Genomic DNA, 21,575 nt, shown 5'->3' with positions numbered 1-21,575 from the left:
TGGCTCTGCAGGGAGCAGCAGGATTGTCACCAAGCCTCCAAGGACACACTGGCTTTGTACCTCCCAGCAGTGACATTCCTGTTCCCCACCCTGGAGCAGCCCACCAGTGTGTCCACACCTCTGGCATTCATCACCCTCAGCCCCATCCGTGCAGCCCCCCTGTTTTAGTGTCAGAAACGCTCCTCCCTGGGGTTAAACTTTATTTTTTCCTTTGTGCAGCACTTCCTACACTCCTTGCCCTGTCTCTCGCTGGGGTTCCCCCTTTGAGCACACACAGTGGTGATGTGGTTCAAGTACCAAGAAAAAAGGCCAAAGCAGAGGTCTGACACCACACAGATGGTCAGCCAAGCCCCCTGCTTGGCCCTGACTCCATCCCAAACCCATCTGGACTGTGTGGTGCAAACACCCTCCAACTCAATAAACACAAAACCAGGCCATGGCAGTGCTGGGTTAACAGATTCCAGAGGAGCAGAGACCTGAATCACCGAGGGAAGGGCAATTTCTAACAACTCAGACAGCTTCTGCCTGGGCCTGTTTGAGGAACTTTGCAGGGGGGTTTTACACTTCTGCTGAAAGAGATGTTTCTCCTATGGGGGAGAAAAGACAGGATGAGACCAACTCTGCCACCCAGAGAGCCAGAGGAGCAAGATCAGATCACACCTGAGAGGTCAGGTAAACCCAGCACCCCAGCCAGGTGAAGTCATGCAGGAGCTGAACACTTTCCCTCTGCTTTCCAGAGGCTTGGCAAGGCTGAGCCTCCACGTGACGCCCGCCAGAGGCACCCCTGGTGCAGCAGGGCGGGGACTCATGACTCATGAGCTCTTTTGAAATCGTTTATTTTCTTCTCCAGAAAGGGTCTTAAAGGAGGAACTTCTTCTCCAAGAGTTCACTCTGTCCTGGTGGTTCAAGATAGGAGTAGAGGGACTCAGCTGCCTCCTGCAGAGGAGCTGGAGAGCTCCAATCCAACGTGTGTTTATCAGGAGCAGCCCAGGCTCCCTTTATCACCCTGAGGTGGGTGTACCCCGACACGAGCAGAGCCAGCACCTCCTGGTGCAGCTCCCAAAGCTGTGCTGTCCTCCTGGGATCCAGAGCAGCATCCATCCCACCAGGATCACAGCCCTGATCCTGACTGAGCTCTTCTGTGTGTTCTGGGTCTGGAAGTCCAGGTCCTCAGGATCGCTGGGACTCCTGGGGGGAGTCAAAGATTCAAGTGCAGCACATCAGGGCAGCAACGCAGCCGTGTGCGCACCGGCAGCCACGAGCCAACACCAGGAATGTCCCCTGCATTCCCAAAGAACCCTGACCAAAGCAGCCAGGTTCAGACCTTCACCTATTACTAGATATTGCCCCCTAATTATGTATTTCAAGTGCAGCCCCTCACTAGACAAGCAATCCAAGGAGCCAAAATCAACAGACAAGTTATGTCTTCAGGGCTTTGTTATTTCCACCTTCAGGCAAAAATATTTCTTCACCTACCGAGCTTCCATTTCCCAGAAGATGTATTCCCAGGCCTTGTTTGCAAAGCCCTTCCCTGCACTAGTGATAGGATTAGTTCCTCCTGGGGATTATCAGCCCCATCCCACGTCCGAAGCTGATGCCCAAGGACGTGGATCCGGCCGGCCAAGGGAGGCACTCGCAAGAGGAGGAGATCCAAGGGAGCTGGGATGAGGCAGGACGGATTCCTGCCTTTGCTCCATGATGCAGACGTGTCTCTTACTCTGCCAGTTTGTGGGGAAAGGCCTGGAGGGTGCCAAACAGGTAAGTACCTCTCCAGGAACGGCCCAAGAGATCCCTCTGCAGCACACAGAACGTCTCTGGGTAATCTCTGGCTCGGAGCAGATCAAGGCTCTGACTCAAGGCCCTGCCCTAATGAGCAGCCCTAATTAATCACAAACCCAGGAGCTGGGTGCCCGAGGCGGTGGTTCCAGGGGTGACACTTCCAGGGAAGCTGGGAGTGAGGAGTGCTGTGGGAGTCCCTGCAGAAGGGGAACAAACACCCTTTTCAGGCCAAGAAGGCACACGGGGCTGCAGAGTGACCACAAGAAAGTGCCAAGCAGAACCTGCAGAAGTTTCAGGGACCACCCTTCTCCTCCTACTCCACCACGACTTCCAAACTCTCCATTTTAATCCATTGATGCATCCCCCAGGATCCAAAGCAACCACCGGCAGGCTGAACAGTACCATCAAGCCTTTACTCTGTGCCCTACATTTCTGCATTAAATAATAAATACCTGGCACTCTGCATAGTTTCCAGTGCATCTCACTGCAATCATTAGTGCCCTTTCCAAGGGGGAATGCTCAGGCAGATATTAAATAGCCACATCTTGAGCAGCCTTTGCTAATCATGCTGCTCTCAGTTTGAGGTACTTTTTGCTGGAGGGAAAGGATTAGTTAAGATTTTAAAGCTTCACAAAATGCTAATGCATATTACAAAGGTACCCCCAGGAACTCTGTTCTAAAAGGTGTTTAAATCCTATTGTTTATTACCCCCACAGTAACGTGGGAGGGGGCGAGCTACAGACCAAGATCAGTGATTCCCACCTGGAGTCACAGGGAGGAGCTGCTCCACGAGTCCAGGTTTGAGCATCCTCCTGCCCCACAGCTCCAAGGATGGCCCTTCCCTCCCCAGCACCGCTGCAGGTGCAGCACCTGGAGCAGCCAGTCCCACTGCTGGCACTTACCAGCCGCTCGGCCCCAGGCTCCAGCTTCACCTCAGCTCCAACAGGACGGGATGGATCATCTACTGCAGGCTCAGGGGGCGATGCCTCCCCGAGAACTATCAGCCCCTGGAAGAGAGGGAATGGGAATTAACTGCACATCCCTTGGTCTCTGCAGGGAAACTGCACACCCATCATCCCCCAAACCCCATGCTGCACAGCAGGCTTTGAACTCCCACCAATCCCCCAATGCTGCCTGACTTTTCCTGACATTCCAGCTGAACTCAGGGAAGGAAGGACAGTGGCTGGGGACAGCTCACAGGCCTCTGCCCCACTGCCTGCCCCACGAGCAGCTCCAGGGACCAGCCAGGCCACAGCAGCAAGCGACTGCTCTCATCCTGCAGAGGGGAACCTGCCACCACAGCCAAGCAAACCATTCTGAGCAGGTGACAAAAATCTACAGACTCGTTACTCTGAGCAGACCTCGATGCAGTATTTACAAAAATTCAATAAGGAAAGGAAGACATTGCTATAAACTCAGAGAGACAAAGCACGGTGGCTGAGCACCGTTTCATCAGGTTTAACATACGCTGTTCTGTTTCTGTTTAACTGAAGCTTAATCTAAAGGCAGGACTGCTTTGCTCTCAGAACAACACAAAGTGAAATAAAATAATTGTAATTATGCATATTCTGAGCTATAACAAAGCAGGCAAAATGTGGAAGGCATTAGGGAGCTGGTGGAACCTACAGGCCACGAACACAGCCCAGGACAAAGACAAGCCCCAGTGAGCTGCATCTGGTCAAACAAGGAACTGAGAAGGGGCTGTTGAGATCAAGAACAGGCAGATCCGTCACCTGAAAACAATTCTGGAGGTTGCACAGCGTGTCACAGCAAAGTGAGCCTGGAGGGGAACCTGGGCACGTTATCTGGAGAGAGGACACAGCTACAAGGCTTCCCTCAACAGCCTGCTATTTTTAAGTGCCTTTTTGCAGGGTATTTTACAACCAGCTCTGAGCACACGCTCCCTGATTTGGTGTTTTCCTCCACATCTCACCAGGCTCCGACTGAGCTGAGAGCACAATTCCTGCTGAGACACCCAGGCAGCAGTTTACCCTCAAAACACAGGGTTATTTTTGACTGCCTCGTCCTTCCCTGGCTTTGATCTGACACAGCAATGTGTCTTTCTTGAAGGTACACTGGGATGGAAACTCTAACACATAAAGGTAATTAACCTAAAAAAGAATGAAATCAAATGTCTTTGAACTTTAGAACTTGTAGAACTCTGAATTCCTGCAGCAGCTATATTTTAACCTCCTTATGGGCAGATAAGCTGGAGTTAAGTTACATTGATAGAAAAAACAAGGTGTTTCCAAATTCTTTAACTGTTTTCCTTGTACAATTTGAAGCCAAATTCATTCCAACAAGCTTGTGTGTTACTGAAACACGAGGTTGTTTCTCTAGCCTCCTATTCTTGTTCCAAGCCCTTCTAAGAGGCTCTCTAGCTTTTCACTGGTGCAAACAGAATCTGTTTTACAACCATCCCAGAGCTCAATGACATCAAGATAATGACAGCTGGGTGCGAGAACAATCTCCAGCAAGCCCTGTCAGAGACAGGGTATGTGAAACTTGTGGTTCTGCTTTTTTCTTCTTCAGGCAGAACAGCCACTACCCAGAACACTCAAGTTCTGAATGCCCCTGCACCTTAAACATTTTTTTATCTTAAATTCACGTATTGGGTTATCACAGCTGAGTTGTGGTTTGAACAAATGGAAGAGGATGATTCTGCTGGCCAAAACCTCCTTTCGGCCCTTGAGGCTGCAGCCTTGGATAAAAACACAGGGGATGCTTGTAACCACTACAGGCCATGTCATGAGCCAGTCAAGTTGTCATCACCTGCTGAAAGCCCTGAACCTTCTACATCATCACGTGAGCTTTCTCATTTCTTCCATTACTTAACTTTCAGCATATAAATGTTTGGCTATTTTGTATTTTGTACTTAAAACCATGCTGCACTGTCAGCTTTAAGATGGAAGGAAGATGATTCTTTCTGAGGAATCATTCATTTGCCCACTTCCCAGAAGCCTTTTGCCCTAATCTCAGTAATGGATTCTGCTCACAAGCTGTGCTCTTCCACCTACTCATTTAGAGCCCTCACTCACTCAATTAAGTCTGTTTTTCTGCACAGCTGCCTCAAAGTCCAGTCTCCCTCCTCTGATTTCTACCCCCTGGAAACCTCTCCCCACCACCCCCAGAGCAGCACACATCTTGGGAAAGTCGTTTGCCAGACTGAATTCCTGAGGATCTCTCAGTTGATGCAATACCAGGAGCCTTCCTGCCACAAACTCCAGACATTCCTTCCTCCAAGGCCTGACATTTAGATGTGCATGCCTGAACAAGCCTCTGTAACAATCCCTTCCTCATCCCTTCTCTGCTCTTCCCCATTCTCCCACCATCTGAGAGCAATGCTAAAAAAAATACTCCTTCTACAGAAAAGGATCAGCACTAAAAAATGATCATTTTCATGGAACAGACTCAATTTTAAGCCTGTTTCAGATAGTATCTGAACTAACTTCCTCCACAGGCCACTCCCTTTTCCACTAAGTCTCAGTTGTTCTTATCCCCATCTTCAGCTACTCCCAAAAAGAATGAAGGGGAAGTTTTTAAAAAAATATCAGAGAAAAAAAGGAAGGCTTGAGTGATGGGGAACAGCATCACAAATGCAACAGCACCGAAGACTGACTCTAAAGCAGGGTACTGCTCCCTTCACGTTATCACATTGAACCAGGGACAGGAATTACACTCAGCCCATGCCAAATTGCATTACAATTAGTCACAGCTTTGCAATCTGCCTTGGGAGAGAGGCAGGGGGGAAAAGCATCAGACTTTGCATCTGCGCTCTCTGGCGTCGCAGAGAGCCGTGAGGAGGCAAAGCAGAACCAGGGTGCCCAAGGGCCCTGCTCCTCACCTTGTTGGCTCTGATCTGCTTGTAGATGTCCGTCTGCTGCCGGATCCGGTACTCCAGGTCCGAGACGTGGGCTTGGAGCCAGTTCCAGCGGCTGACGATGGCGGCACGGTCCGCTGCCCACCTCCACTCTGCCCTCCGCCTCCTGCAACGACACACGGGATTATTCTCAGTGGGTCTGAATTACACAGGCCACAAAGTCCAAGGAGAACTGACAGGCAGATCAAAAGCTCCATCCTGGATGGCAGCACTGATATCATCTCACCACTGCTAATAATTACCAAGGAATTGCAGATGTGCCGCAAGGGCCGTGTCTTCGCAGAGCAATATTCCAACATATTCTGGTACCCAGTGACTGAAATCTTCAAAATAAGTCTCTGCCAGCAGTCCCCAAATCCACCTGAACAGCAGCTCATACCATGTGGCCACAAGAAAACCTCAAGCCAAGTGCCACAACCACCCCTGCTGGGGTTTAGAAGTTGGAGAGGACCAAGAGGGCCAACCTTGCCCCAGCTGCTCCCCTGCAGGGACCTGCTGCAAAGGACAGAGCAGGCAACAGCAAAGCAAACCTGATTTCTGCATCTGATGGACGGACCAAGCAAATAAAGAAGCCAGGAAATCACATCAACTGCCATCAAAACACCCTCAATCCCTACTGCTGCAGTCCAGGGCAGAAAGGAACACAAGGATGGTAAGGAGTGGATAAATCCACGGCTCCTCTCTCCACGTTAAAAGCCACTATAAACATACCCCAAGCATCCTGATTCCAGTGGATAAATATTAAGGTTGCCCAGAAAGGAAGAAAACCCCAAGACAGTGTGGAAACAAAGCATCAGCAGAAAGTGCTGACAAATCCAGTGTTGCTGCACAAAGGCTTTGCCACATCTGGATGCTTTAGCAATTAAGAAATTAATCGCAAAATAATTCCCTTTGCCCACCTCCCCCTCCTGTGTAGCAATTCTGAACCAGCCAGAGCACGTGGGGCAGGGGAGCCACAGCAACGTCCAGATGTTTCCTCCAAAATCAAACCAGAAAGTCTTCTGCTGAGATTAACCCATTTCAGAGCTGAAACCAGCCACGGCAGCAGAAGCAGCACGTGGTAAATGAGGCTTTGTACTGAGGCAGCCCCAGCTGCAGAGATGGGAAGGAGCAGGAATCATCAAGTTCTGCAAAAAATCTGCACCTCCTGGGCCTCTGTCCTGATTTAGGCATAACTGCTACCAAATGCACTTGCCTAAAAATGAAATAAATAAAAGAAAGTCCCAGGGTTATTACAAATTTCCAATCAACTAATAGAAATACCCTGAAAAGGAGGAGTTGGGTGCTTCAAACTGCAAGTGAAACCCATGCATTTAGAACAAGACAAGTTATCCACGCTCCTGCTGGACCTCTGGCTGCCCTGCAGAGCCAGTGTAGATGAGGCCACATTCCCACAAAACACATTCTGCCCTCCCAGCCTTCTCCAAGACCTTTTCCAAAACACCTTTAAGAGTTCAAGTCCTTCCCTCTGGAATATCTGTCTGTGTAAAGCCAGATTTCAGCAGTTTGCCCTCTGGAGATCCACAGAGACCTGGGAATTGCTTTTAGAATTAAGTTTTTAGAGTCAAATGCTGCTGAGAATACATCCAAAGGGCCAATTCCCTAGTTTACCTCTCCCAGCATTACAAAGCACCTCTGCCTGCTGGAACACTGGCCTCTGCTGTATTTAACAGCATTCTTTTGCAGAAATTAAGTATGAAAACAATAGTTTAAAATCCATTTAATTTCTTAAGTGACATAGCAGCACAAGCAGCAGCAGACCTGCTCCTCACCTTAAAATCAGGACACATCCTACCCCAGAAAAACCCACTGGATTTGAACCAAAAATAACCCAAGAAAGTGAAACACAGTAATGTACGCTTCATCCTCTGACACCCTGCGGCAGCAGTGGAGGAGGGGAGGAACAGAATGATGGCTCAGCCACACTTTCCAAAACAGCACGGAGCGTAGTGTGTCTCTATATTTAGAACTGAGCCTTTCCCAGCTGGGTCCCACCCTTCCCTGGGAGGTGCTGGCGGCAGCATCACGGGATGGATGTCCCTCCATGGGGATCAGCTCTGGGATAAGGACCCACGGACCTTTCTCAGCTTTACTGCCCCTGTAAGCATTTTGTGAAAATGATTCTTTTCTTTTCTAGCAGCAGAAAGGAGCAACCATGAAGAGCAGGGTGTGATGCCCTGCAGTGACCACTGGGGATCTGAGACCTCCACTTGCTCTGGGGGAGAGGAAAACCCTCTCCTCTCCTCTCAGCCTGAAGGGAGTCTACAAGGAAGATGGAGAGGGACTTTTCACAAGGGCAAGGAGTGGCAGGAAATTGGGGAATGGCTTCAAAGTGATAGAGGGAAGGGTTAGATTGGATATTAGGAAGAAATTCCTCCCTGTGAGGGTGGTTAGACCCTGGCACAGGGATCACTTAGTTCCACCCCAGCCATGGCAGGGACAGCTCCCACTGTCCCAGGCTGCTCCCAGCCCTGTCCAGCCTGGCCTGGGGCACTGCCAGGGACCAGGGACAGCCCCAGCTGTGCCAGGGCCTGCCCACCCTGCCAGGGAAGGATTTCTTCCCAATATCCAATCTCAGTCTCAGCTTCAGGTCCCTCAGTCAGCCCATCCACCCACCAGTCCATGCTGCTTTCTGCTGAGTCCATGCAGCTGAATTCCAACCAGGCAGACAGAGACAGCCTCAACAAACTGAGGGAATTAGAGATTAGCAGACTTTTCACCAGGAGACTGCCCAGCTGCAAAGTGAGCAGAGCAGATCCACCAGCTGCTGCTAAACCATCCTGGTAATGACACGGAGCAGAAAAATGGAGCTAGAACTGTTTTTGGATTGGAAAGTTACAGGCTGAAGGGGAGCTCCATCATCAGAACCACTTCTAGGAATCAGCAGAATGGATGAGAAACAGCCATTGGGGTCTGGAGTGAGACTGCTCCTGCCACTCCAAACACTTGAGCAAACCCAAACCATCTTGACGCTAAATGAGGAATAACAGGTCACGCTGGAAGAAACAGTCGATGCCAGAAGAGAGAGAAACACAACACAGAAACACTGAGAAGCTCTGCAGGCAGCCAAGCAGGCTGAGCAGGGGATTCACTGGGAACCAGAGGGTGCCTTTGGCACAGCCCAGGGCACCTGGCAGCTCCCAGAGCCTCGGACACTCACAAATTAATGCCACAACATGAGGCAATCAGCTCCAGCTTTCCAGGCACTTTCCGTATGGTTCCCCTCCTCCACTGTGCACTGGCACATTCCCAGGGGCTTTGCTGTCCCCTGGAATGCAGGCGCCTTCCAGTGCAGAGGCCACGCCGTATTCTCCTCTTTCCTCTCTTTGGACAGGAGAAATCATGGGAGAGCGGTTCAGAGCTCTGGGGTTTGAGCCTTTCCCCCCAGGGACACACAGCTCAGCCTCCCTCACCTTCCAGAGGCAAACTGGGAAAGTGTCAGCCCCTTCCACAGAGGAGCCTCACCCTGGCACTAGAACAGAGCCCAGGAAGTACAGGATGGGACCTTTCTTCAATCAGACAAGCAATTCAGCTGATATTTTCCACTTTGCTCCTGTCCCCATATATTCTTCACATTCATTCTTCAGCTCACCAAGCTGCTTTATTGTTCTTCTTCTTCTTATTATTATTATTATTATTATTTTATTTTATTTTTTTTATCAACAGAAAACCAGATCAATGTGTGGAGCAAGAGTTAAAGCTCTGCCAAACCCACTCTCAGGCTGACTCTGAGGGAGGAAGAGAAAACCCCACAAGGCTCAAGAACAATCTCATTAGCTGATGGTAACATTTCTGCCTGCAAAGGAGCCAAAGTGAACAATTTGTTCAGCTGAACGCCCGCCCCCAGCCCTGGACAGAACCATCAGCTTTGAAGGGCTCTTCTATTCCCAGCACGTGCTCAGCACTCTGCTGAATCTCCTTCCAATCTCCCCTCGGCTCATTCATTCCTGTATTCACACAAACCTGGGACCTCCACAGGCTGGGAGTGAAGACATTTCCACTGAAAAGCCCCCACTGCCCAGGGAAAACTTGGGAGCACAAATCCTAAAGCATGAGCAGCACTAAGCCACGCTCCTGCCCCAAGACAGAAGAACCCAGTTTCCCACCAGTAAACTGAAAATCCCTCTTGGATTTACCCCCTGCTTTAGCTCAGAGCAACGCTGCTGGCTGTGAATGACCCCAGACCTGCAGGAACACAGCACAGCAGCTCCAGAGCACTGTCCAAGGCTGGACAAGGTGGTCTCAGAGGGCTTTCCTGACTGAAAGGATTCCACAGCTCCGTGCAGGTGGAACTGCCCAGCCCCAGGTGCCACACAGGGCTGGTGACAGCATCTCATCCCATCAACGCCCCGGGGTCCGGATCCTGCCTGGAGCCCGCAGGTGACACAGGGACACTGAGCCACTCCTGCCGTGCTGGCCCTTCCCAGCCCAGCACAATCCCTGTGGAAGCACAGGAACCTCCAGAGGAACAGGCAGCAGCTCCCACCAAAGCCTGCAAATGGCACAACGGTGTCTCAGCAATACTTCAGCGCTATTTCAAAGCCAAGTGCCCCAGATCTTTACACCATGACATTTATGCACTGCCCCGAGCATTTATTCAGCTGACTGTCTGAAAAACAGCCATTCCCAGCTCTAGCTGCTCTTCAGCCCTCAGCAGCGACAATTGTTCTGTGACAATAGCCAAAAATTTGGATTTTATTCTTCCAGCTACACCAGTGCAAGTCTGGGCCATGTCTGAACCCTGCTCAGCACGCGTGGACAGAGGTGTGGGGAGACAGGGGAAAGGTGGGGGAGCAAGGTGTGGACAGGGGGGATCACAAGTGTGGTCACCACAAGCTGCCTGTTACACCAGGAAAACCAACTCTCCAGAGGCACAGCAGAGCAGTCAGCTGAAAAACACCATGTTTTAAGAGAATTGATTAGACCCATTTTTCAGTACAGCTGTCCACAAGCTCTGGGCACTGAGGCAGGCAGAGCAGAGCAGACTGAACTGTGATGTGCAGATTCTGCCTGAGCACCATCACTCCACAAATTAATGCAGTTTCTTAGTCCCTTGCAGCTAAATCCAGGAACAAGAAGGTGACACCACACCGAGCACTAAAGTGTGCTCCAACTGTGCTCAGTTCATTGGGAATTTTTCCCTTAAAGCTCTGGTTAAGATGCCATTCTCAACATTACAAACTATGAACCAAGAATGCCCACTTTTCCCTCAAAATGCCTAAAATACAATTGCTCAAGCTCACAACAAACATCTTCCTTTTGCTAAGTAAGGCCCTTTATCAATTTCATAATTTTGCTTGCAGCAGCTTCCCAGCAGGTCTGGGCTGCACAGAAACATTACCTTTCTTAGATTTTTCACTAGGAGTTAAAATTCTTCTACAAGAAAGCACAAAGTGGCAGAAGCACAAAGCCAATGGAAATTGTGCTCTTCATTTTTTTTTCTTCACATTAAAGGTGGGATCTCACCAAGAGATTTATAACTTTCTTCTGGCAAACTCAAGAGCTGAGGGCCGGTGACTCCTGCTCACTGAGAGGATACAGTAAGTGACGACAGAGATTTGACATCTTTATTAATGCATCAAGAGCACAAGCAGCAACAACCACAAGCCATTATCTTGAATATTGCAACTCCATCCTAAAGCTCTGCTTGCTGCCAAAACGAGGCACCAGGAGAGCAAACCAGCCACTTCCCAGCTCCTGGTGTCCCTTCAGCACCGTGAGATCACCTCACACTTGGCAGCTTGGGACAATGGGACTTTCTGGATTGCTGGAAAACAAACTTCCCTGAAAATAACACAGTTAAAACATCAAAGAAGAGAAGGACAGGGGTGTTCAGCGTTCTAAGTTCTTCAAACAAAACTGAGAGCACAACAGAGAGGAGACAATTCCGGCACAGAGTAAACTGTTTGAGGAGTTATTACACTTGTTCCACAGCAAAGCCCTTTGTATGTGTGCAAATAGAGGAGCCTGGTGTCCAAGTGGGGGAGCGCTCGCTGCAGCCCATTAGTGCCACAGTCCCCGGGGAACAAGAATAGACACTATGCAAATCAGGATCCATTGTTAAAAGGGAAAATTTATTTCACATTCCTGAGCAGCAGTGTTCCTGGAGCATAACAATTGGAGAGGCCCTTCTGCTGAGTACGGCACATTTTTATACTCCACAGTAAATCAATATTCCATAATCCACAAAGTACGTGGAATTATTGCCAGTGTGGACGGCAGCCCCGAGCCCTGGTGAGCAGTGCTAACACAACACCGTGTCAGAGCAGGACTTAGCTGGGACATGTTTTCATTGCTCAGGAGTTACTGAAGGCAGAATTTATGGAATGATTCTCCAGGATGTTAAAACCTTCCAGCTCATACCATAAGGCAAATGGCATCAACAAAGGCACTTCCTGATTGTGCTGCTCTCGACTTGATCTAAACAAGTGCCACTACAGCTGTCTCAGTGTCCTGAAGCTTCCCCACTTGGGCAGCACCAGCAAAGCAACCCCACAATGAGATAGCCGAGAAAAAAGTGGAGTTAATGTCAAAGCAAAGCAATCTTCCTTTCAAGATGGGAATTAACTATTCCTTCAGTATTTACCAAACTTCCCAACAACAGAGCTCACTGCACACTGACACAGGATGCAGACACTTGTTTTCAACTCAGCCACTTCTGATCTGTCACTCCAGGATGGAAGTGAACAGGGCAACAAATAAACCTGTTTTCATTTTCCTTTTGCTTTATCTCACAGGAGATAGTCTTCCTCCTCACCCCCACCCAGTAAACACCGGCAGAGAGGAGGGAGCAGCACTGGATTCTCCCATCTTTGCAGGGATGAAAAAGCAGCTTCAGTCTCTTCACTTCTCATTATGCAGCCGTTAAGACCTGAGGTCAAAGGGTGTTTTGTCACGGCTCATGGGGACCAGGGGGGCTTTTGTTTAACTCCACAGGTTCTGCAGCCCAAGATCAAAATGAAACTTCAGGATAAGTGATTACACTGAAACAGGCTCAGCTCGAGGCCTGGGAAATTTCTGCACTGCTGGGATGACCTCACCCTCCTTATCTGCTCTTTCATGTCCCGGGAGGAAGAGGAGAGAGCTCTGCAAACACATCTCCAAATGCAGAATTCTGACACCAAGTTTGTGCTCCTGAACACATCCCTGAGATCACAAAATTACACTCTGCTCTGTACCTGGAACACAAAAGCTCTAAACCCTCCTCACAAAAGGTGTAGGAAAAATGAAATTTCCTTTTCTTTTTTTGGCTTGAAGCACAGGGAGGTCATCCCTGTTCAAAGCAACAGGAACACCATGTCTTTTAGGGACAGAACACCCACTGGATGCAGATATTCTCAGGGGTGCTGTGCTCGGCTCCTCTGCAGCCCCTCTTAAGCACAAGTCCCTACCCAGGCCTCTCCCAGCAAAGATCACCTCTTTAGTCTAAATCAGAGCAAGAATAAAACTACACATCAGTATTTAATCTGAAGGTCATTTCATCAAGGGAAGGGGTGGCCACGCTATTTCTGGCATCCATCCAAGGAAAGTTTCCTCTCAACCCAAAGAGCTCTTCCAGTTAACACAGAAATAACACATTTCTGGCCTCCAAGCCCTTTATCTAAGAAATGGGATTAAATAATCCTGGCTGAAGGACTGCTGTATAGTGCAGGAGCATGGAAATAGTCCAGAGAGAAATGGAAAGGGAGAGGGAGAACAGGAGACTGATGTGAGTCACGCTATGCTTGCTTTTGCCTGGAGCCAGAGAAACACATGGAAAGGGCCATGGAGCACCAGGATGGGCAGGGAGAGGGGCAGCTGCTTCCAGCCATTCAGCTGTAGACAGGCAGCACCAGAGGCTGCCTTCTTTATATCAGAAGGTATAAATTATGGACTTAGACACTGTTCTTCACAGCAAAGATGCAGAAAGGTTTCATGGCACTGGATCAAACCTGAGACCGACATCCCTGGGGATGCAGGGGAAGCTGCTGGTTTGGTAAACTGGGGGCACAAGAGGAAGGAGCTTTGGGCAGAGCTGTCCTGGGGGTGGCTGGAGATGGCCAAAATAAGGCTGTTAAAATCCAGTTGTATTTCCATGAGATGAAAGGCACAATCTGCATTGTTCGGCCATGTGAAACCCCTTTTATCAGCAATGCTCTGGCACACAAAGAACTGAAGAAACACTGGATTCAAACATCAAATGGGAGACACAAAAGAGCAGCTCTGCTTTCCAAGAAAGGGCTGAGCTCTGACCAGGTCGAAGAATCTTCCAGAAGAGCAACTCTGGCCACTAATGAAGGGTTTTCAGGGAGCTTCCCATCTCATCTGCATTCAACCACCAACACATCGTGTCACTTCCCTCCGCTCCTCATCACAGCTTTGGCACCAGTGGATGTCTGTCAACACCCATGAATATCTTGGGCATTCCTGGCTCCTTTATCAAGTTTTCCATCATTTAATGAATCTCATTTAATGTATCTGCAAATCCCTCTGCATGGTCCCACAGAGCACAGTTTCAGCCTGTACTACCTTCTGAACAGGTTTGCCAGAAACAATTTCAGGACAGTAGAAAGGAGGAGTATTTCACCCAACACACGGCAGAGGTGGCACACGCTGGAGCTGAACAAACGCTGGATGATCCATCAGGAAGTGATGGAGACAAAAAGGAGCCAACACTCCACTTGGCAACTCATGTGAGGGCTGAGCTGAGTCCTGTGGGTCACAGCCTCCTGTCCCCCCCAGCAGAGCCCTGCCCTTTGGGACAAGGACTGAACGCTGCGGCACGGGCTGGGGGAGCAGGAGCAGAGCACAGCTCCTGCCAGAGCTCCACCTGTGCCCTGCTCCTGTGCCCTGCTCCTGTGCCCTGCTCCTGTGCCCTGCTCCTGTGCCCTGCTCCTGGTGCTCCTGTGCTCTGCTCCTGTGCCCTGCTCCTGGTGCTCCTGTGCCCTGCTCCTGGTGCTCCTGTGCCCTGCTCCTGGTGCTCCTGTGCCCTGCTCCTGTGCTCTGCTCCTGGTGCTCCTGTGCCCTGCTCCTGTGCCCTGCTCCTGGTGCTCCTGTGCCCTGCTCCTGTGCCCTGCTCCTGTGCCCTGCTCCTGGTGCTCCTGTGCCCTGCTCCTGGTGCTCCTGTGCCCTGCTCCTGGTGCTCCTGTGCCCTGCTCCTGGTGCTCCTGTGCCCTGCTCCTGTGCCCTGCTCCTGGTGCTCCTGTGCCCTGCTCCTGTGCCCTGCTCCTGGTGCTCCTGTGCCCTGCTCCTGTGCCCTGCTCCTGTGCCCTGCTCCTGGTGCTCCTGTACCCTGCTCCTGGTGCTCCTGTACCCTGCTCCTGGTGCTCCTGTGCTCTGCTCCTGTGCCCTGCTCCTGTGCCCTGCTCCTGTGCCCTGCTCCTGGTGCTCCTGTGCCCTGCTCCTGTGCCCTGCTCCTGGTGCTCCTGTGCCCTGCTGCCAAAGCATCCCCAGCACAACCCAAAGTGCTGGCAAACAAGGGCCTCCCCCAAACGTGGCTTTAGCTACAGGAGGCCTCTGCTACTCGCTGCGGGCTGACAAAGGCCTTAATGTTCAAACTTACAGATACCCTATTTACTCTGCTGAAAAAGAGCGTGGAGTAATTCAAACCCTGAGAGCATGCAGGCGTTGGTGGGGGAAGGAAGCAGGATCCAGATGAGTCTGCAGAGCTGAGGTGGCCGATGCTCACAAACTCAGTTTTGGGATTTGGATGTGAACCATCCAAATCCCAGATTGTGTCTGCCTTGTGGGAGCCTGATGACAACCCTCCACGTCCTCAAGGTCTCCTTGCAGGAAAAGTTTACACGATAACTTTGGATGATGAACTCTGGAGAGTCCAAATGCATAAAGTCACCTGTGTACATCCATTTCTCCTACAGAGCCAAAAGGCACCAGCCCACAAGAGAGAACACAGGAACGATCACTGAGAGCAGAGTTAAGGGATTAACCCCACACAGGCTCCAAGGACGAAATCCACATTTGACCAGGGAGAAAAGTAAAGAACAAAAAGGAAGAAAAGCAAGAAGCTGATAGCAGGGTCCATGTCTGAATCTCCATGGTAGGAATCTAATATTTATTTATTACATCACAAAGGAAGACCCTCCCTTAGGGAACAGGACACTGCCACTGTGGAAACCAAGGGCTCTCATCCATCTCCTGCAACGTGGCAGAGCAGTGGGGGGGAAGAATAAAGTCTTATGGTTTGAAAGGCTCAAAGCTGGGCCCCCAGTCCCAATCTGCTAATTCTGTGCTCCATCACAGGTTTGCTGTTTGATCCTGGCCGTGGTCCTTGAGATCTTTTTCTCATCTATTAAATGGCCAGAGGAGTTCTGGCTCACGGTCAAGAGGCTCTGTTATCTGCAGGGTATTTATTGTCCCAGGCACAAGATCACTTTAGAGTGGAATGGTTTTAGCATCACAGAAGACATTCCACTGTAACCATCAATTTACTACCTTCTCTCTTTTAATTAATTAAACACTTGCCAAAAAGGCTCCCTCTGATCAGGCCCACACTCCCTCCCAAGCACAGGGAGGTGGGTGAAGAAAAGCAGAACAAAGGGAGGGTTTTCACCTTGTGGCAGCTCTGATCCTATAGCTGCCCCCCCCGCCAGGCTCTTCTGGAGCAAAATATGTGTCACAGATACACACACAAATTTAGGAGTGATTACATGGACTTCATTTCATTTACTGAGATTAAAAGCGAGGGGTCAGCTGCAGGTTAACAATCCACTCATGTAGCAACTCCGTTGTTTGGGCTTTTTATTGGTTCAGCTACATGAGGCATCTTCAATGTGAATTTGGGGAGCAGGACTGTGCAGCCGTCCCCACGTTACAGCTGTAACACCCTCCTGAATGCTTCCTCCTCCTCTCCCTGCAGCTCAGGTTCTTCCCAGAGACTCCTTGGCTATCCCCTAAAGCTGGGGAAAGGACACGCTGTGTTCAGCAATTCTTTTTGTCCCCTTGTGCTCCATTTTCTTTCTTCAGTGTATCAAAAAAAAAAAGGAAGAAAAAGCAAACCACAAACAAAACTCAAAAAGCTACAGCTATTTCTCCCCTGAACATATTTATTATCATGTCTGACCTACCAAAGAAAACATGACCTGATCTACAGAAGCCTGCATCAAGGGTTATTTTGCCTTTTTGTTGCTTTTTACAATCCACCCTTTCCCCAAAGCTCTGATTTTGCAGCATTTGAGACTGGACAAACACTTTCCAAGGAAGTGGCAAAATTTCCTAGATGTTTCTGCTGAGAAAGCTGCTACCCAGAAGCACCAGGGAAATTGAGGAGGTTTTCAAAATCCCGCCATCCCTTCACAGCCACCTCTGCCTATGGAACATTCAATTCTGGGCAAAATAAATGAGGCTGGGCAAGAGTGGAGACGGTGTCCCTGCCACAGCAGGGGGTGGGAGGGGATGAGCTTTAAGGTCCCTTTCAGCCCAAAGCATTCAGTGATTCTGTGATTTTATGATGATTTGGAACTGGATGTATGTAAATGGGCACACAGAGACGCTCAGCCTCAGATCCATCACCGGCAGGACAGATCCATCCCCACCGTGCAGGCAGGAAACCAAAGGGAGCCGCCTTATCGCCACTGCCGTGTCCTCCTCCCTCTCCCCGTTTCTTTTCTTTGCTATCTCAAGAACAGAAGTGTGGACAATAAAATGCCCTTTGCAGAACAAATCCAGTCCTACTTTGTTCCCTACATGTATGGCACTGTCCAGCACCAGTCATATTTAAGATATTTTCAACCATTTTTAAAAAGCATAAAAATTCCTCCAACTCAGAGCACTCCTTCCCTGCCAGATGAACTGCCAGGGGGGACATGAGGTCCTGGACTGGAACCTGCCAAGTTATTAAATTCCTACTTTACCATGAAAAGGTACTAGACAGAGGTTTGGGGGATTACAGGCAATTCATCTTTTTTTCTGGAATATGCAAGGAAGAGGAAGAAATGGCCTTAATCTGAAGGAGAGGTTTAGATCGGATACCAGGAAGAAATTCCTTCCTCTAAGGGTGGGCAGGCCCTGGCACAGGTGCCCAGAGCAGCTGGGGCTGTCCCTGGATCCCTGGCAGTGCCCAAGGCCAGGCTGGACAGGGCTGGGAGCAGCTGGGACAGTGGGAGGTGTCCCTGCCATGGCTGGGGTGGCTCTGGATGAGATTTGAGGTCCCTTCCAACTGCAGGATTCTACAAAAGGAGGCCCACCCAGCTGGTTGTTCCCTCAGGGTGTCTCATCCTGCGTGCCAACAGCCACCCTACTGCTTCCAGAGCTTCTCTTGGGCCAAGGTCGAGACCAGCTGCAGCAAATCCAAGCTTTAATCCTTCCACATGAGGAAGGAGAGAACCACAAGGGCAGGAGCCCAGAGGCTGCTGCTGCCCCTCAACAGGTGTGGACTCAGAACCTGGACTGGTGACAGGCCCTCAATGTGCCCCTTCATGCCTGGCAGTTCTGGGACAATGAAATCACTGTCCAAAGCCTTGGAAATAAAGTTCCTCTTTGTGAGAGTTGAACTCTGACAAGCAGGAGCTGCAACCCAAACCCGACTCCACCTCCTGCCAGGACTCACACAAATCCCATCCTCTGAGGTTTATGCTGCTGCCCTGTCCTGCCTTGCCACAAACAGAAAATTCTCTGCACAGCCCTGGTTTGAAACCACTTTGGTGACATTTAGGACAAGACCAGAGACACCCATGAATCCAATGGGTTGGAGCTAACAAACTGAACAAAGGGGAAGAGGAAATAAGTCTGGTCACAATTCCAACGCTCCTCTGCAGCCATTGCAAAAGGGGTTGTGCAAACATATTTCATAAATAGGTCAGAGAAATGAGAAAGCAGATGACAGACAGATGGCACAGCCAAAGGAGACATGGAGGAAGAAGGGAGCAAGAACATCTGAGCCAAGGGGGAAGCAGCCAAGGAATTCTTCAATGAAATCCCAGTTTGATTAAACAGCTCCATGCTCCAAACTTGACGAGAGGTAAAACACAAACAGAAAGTCCATTTGATTTTGGACAAGGACCCCTGTACAATCACATTTCCAAGCACCAGATGCTGTTCACCTTCCAGCACCTCAAATTCAGGTAATTCCTGGGAATGGAGCCAAAGTCCACTGGTAATTAGGGTCTAAAGGACAGCATAAATTTAGGACACACCAATGCTAGCAAAGCTCCCAGTGGCACCAACACAACCTTTGTCCAACCTTTACAAGAAGACCATCACTAGGTGTGTGTTAAAGGAAATTATTGTACAAGAACACTTAGTGATCCATCAGAGAAAGGGAGGCCTCAGACTTCATCTCATCTGCTGCCATATCCCCAAATGAATCACAGAATCCCAGAATGGTTTGATTTGGAAGGACCTCGAAGTCCACCCAGAGCCACCCCTGCCATAGCAGGGACAGCTCCCACTGTCCCAGGCTGTCCCCAGCCCCGTCCAGGCTCCAGGGATGGGGCAGCCACAGCTGCCCTGGGCAAGACACAATAAATCCTTCTTCTGGCAGAGCCAGACACATCAGAACTGCAACACACTTCAGTATTTTCTGTACACATTAAGTTTCTCACATTAAGTCTAAAGCTCCACAAATGTAACAAAAAATATGTTTAAATGCTTAAAGATGAAAAAAATCTTTGGTACTCGACAGGTTCTTGACCAAGCCATCAGCATGGTTCTCACCCACAGAGCACACAAACCAGGCCCCAGATGATGAGCAACTGAAAGGACAGACCAGGAACAGGAGGCATTTTGAGTAGTTTCTGCAAAACAAAAATCTAAATAAACCTTGATTGAAGGAACAAAAAGTAGTGAGACACATCGCTGACAGCAAGATGGTTCACTGATACTGACAGCAAAAGAGAGCATGAAAACACACTTAACACTTCTGACTGTATGCAGCTGACACAAAAGAATATAGGGCAGAATTAGAGTATTGGAATGTATGGGGTTTTTAAAAGACAGAGAGAAAAATGTGTTTGGTTTGCTGAGGAAAAGCACTGTTGGGTTAGATCACCATGAAGCCTTCTTTAAAAAAGAAGGGAGGGGTGGTAAATGATCCATCAACAAGCCAGAAAATTTTAAGCAAAGTTTGAAGCAAATGACAACAGATTTAAAAAGCCACATCTCCTGTTCAAATTCAAGCTCTGTTCAGATGGCAAGAGGCTACATGATCACATCCACAAGTACTTGTATTTGCTCCACGGCTTCCAACCCAACAGGCAAGGGAGGAAACAAGAGTCGATGGCTGCAACATCAACCTAAGCAGGAAAAGAATGGTTTTGAAAATCCATTCCAGCTCAAGCAAACAAGCCTTTACTCAGCTAAATGAGCCTCCACAGTGATGTCTTCTCACATAAATGATCTCATCTGGCCTTATGATCTAGGGCAAAAACAAGTATTCTTGACACCAGTTCTCCGAGCTTGCTTTCCTTTTCCTGCCAGTTCTCTCAGGATCATTTTGTCTTCTTCCAGCAGTGTTTCTGTCCCACTGCCCAAGGCACTGCTCCACTCCATCCACGTCAGTCTTGTCCTGCTCCTTCCAGGCCAGCTGCTGTCCACACACACCGTGTGCTTGTGTGGGAGAATTTAACCACAAAACACTTTCAGTCCCAGCAAAGTGTCCCAAGCACCGGTACCCAGCAAGTACTTGAAGTATTCACACACCCAGCCCTGCTAATTCTGAGGAGGTTGAAAGACAGAGCCAAGTGTCTGGATCACTTCATGGCATCGTTGTGGGCAGCAGTGTCTGAGGGAGCTTTGTACCAAAACCCCTTGTGAGCAAGAGATGCTCAGGCACAGCCAGAAGGTCCCTTGAAACTGGAAATCCTGCTCAAGGGGATGCAGAGCCCACACCTGCTTCACACATTATTCAGAGGACAATAAAGAAACTAATTATGTTTGGAAAGCCACTAGTTATTTATAGCACAGCATCAAATGTGTTACCAGGAGAGCTTCAAGCAGGTCAGGGTTACAGTCCTACAGTCACCTGCACAGGGCATCCTAAAATACCTGGGCTGGCCTACACTTCAAACAGAACAGAGTTTAAACACAGCCGGGTCCTTAAAAGCAATCCTCCAGCACATGCTTGCTAAAAATCCTAATGGAAACATCATTTAAAGACCTTTATCAGAAGAGACAGAGATAAGGGTCATGTAACCTGTGGGTGTCTGATTTATTACAGGTGAGCAGAGCAGGGAGAAATTCAAACACGTAATTAGAAAACAGGGAGGTGGAACAGACTTGGAACAAGCAGCTCTTCCTGCAGCTACTCCTCATAAGCAAGCCCAGCTCTTCAGCACAGCTTCAGGCGAGTCACCCTCCCAGAGTCCCAGTCAAAACTCTGAATCACACCCTGAGACAAGAGCAAACAATGAAAGTGTCCCAGCTCCAATTCACTGGGGAATCTGATTGCTCAGACTGTCTGCAGCTAATGGAAAAGGGACATGCTGTGACAGAGGTGACACAGCCAGACCTGCTCAGTTTTCCCTCAAGCACCCGAGGAACAACCCCTCACCAGCATCTGTCTCCCTCCTTTTCTGCTGCTCACACTGTTGATGAAAACCAAAGCCTTTTAAGATGTATTTACTAATAACTGAGTTTGTTGTTGTTTTTTTTTAAAGAAAAATTAGGCCTCTGTTGATTTCAGGGCAGGAAAAGGACAGGCTGTGCCCATCTTCAGCTGATCTTACAGAGAATGTGTGCAAAAACATTATATCTAATTGCAGCAGTGGAGCATCTCTGTATCTGCTCACCAGGCACCTCAGGTCAGGCTTCACTTCACAAAGCTACAGAAAGAGGGACAAAGGTGAGGGAATGGGGGGGTTAATGAATGTCAAAATTCATCATGCAGAAATTCTGTTCCACCTACTATTCTATGATGAAGAGAGCTGACCATGTTTGTTTTCATCTTTCCATGCCCTCACAAGCTCCTTGTAAAACCTGTCTC

General features: G+C 49.3%; 1 protein-coding gene across 3 annotated transcripts in view; it reads right to left on the bottom strand.

Annotated features, from left to right (window-relative positions):
- Positions 1-21,575, bottom strand: part of KANSL1 (KAT8 regulatory NSL complex subunit 1) — a 76,176-nt gene that overhangs the window by 15,097 nt on the left and 39,504 nt on the right. For all 3 annotated transcript variants that reach the window (XM_088068078.1, XM_088068077.1, XM_014261053.2), the window contains exons 3-4: positions 5,624-5,765; positions 2,682-2,786 (exon numbers count right to left, since the gene is read on the bottom strand). In XM_088068078.1, coding sequence (XP_087924204.1) covers positions 2,682-2,786; positions 5,624-5,765 — 247 coding nt within the window. The remainder of the gene's footprint in view (positions 1-2,681; positions 2,787-5,623; positions 5,766-21,575) is intronic.

Source organism: Pseudopodoces humilis, chromosome 29 (genome assembly GCF_049639895.1).
Source record: "Pseudopodoces humilis isolate 2021_Gansu_Grassland_sample_001 chromosome 29, ASM4963989v1, whole genome shotgun sequence".
Lineage (NCBI taxonomy): Eukaryota > Metazoa > Chordata > Aves > Passeriformes > Paridae > Pseudopodoces > Pseudopodoces humilis.
This window is presented reverse-complemented; position numbering and strand designations above follow the sequence as displayed.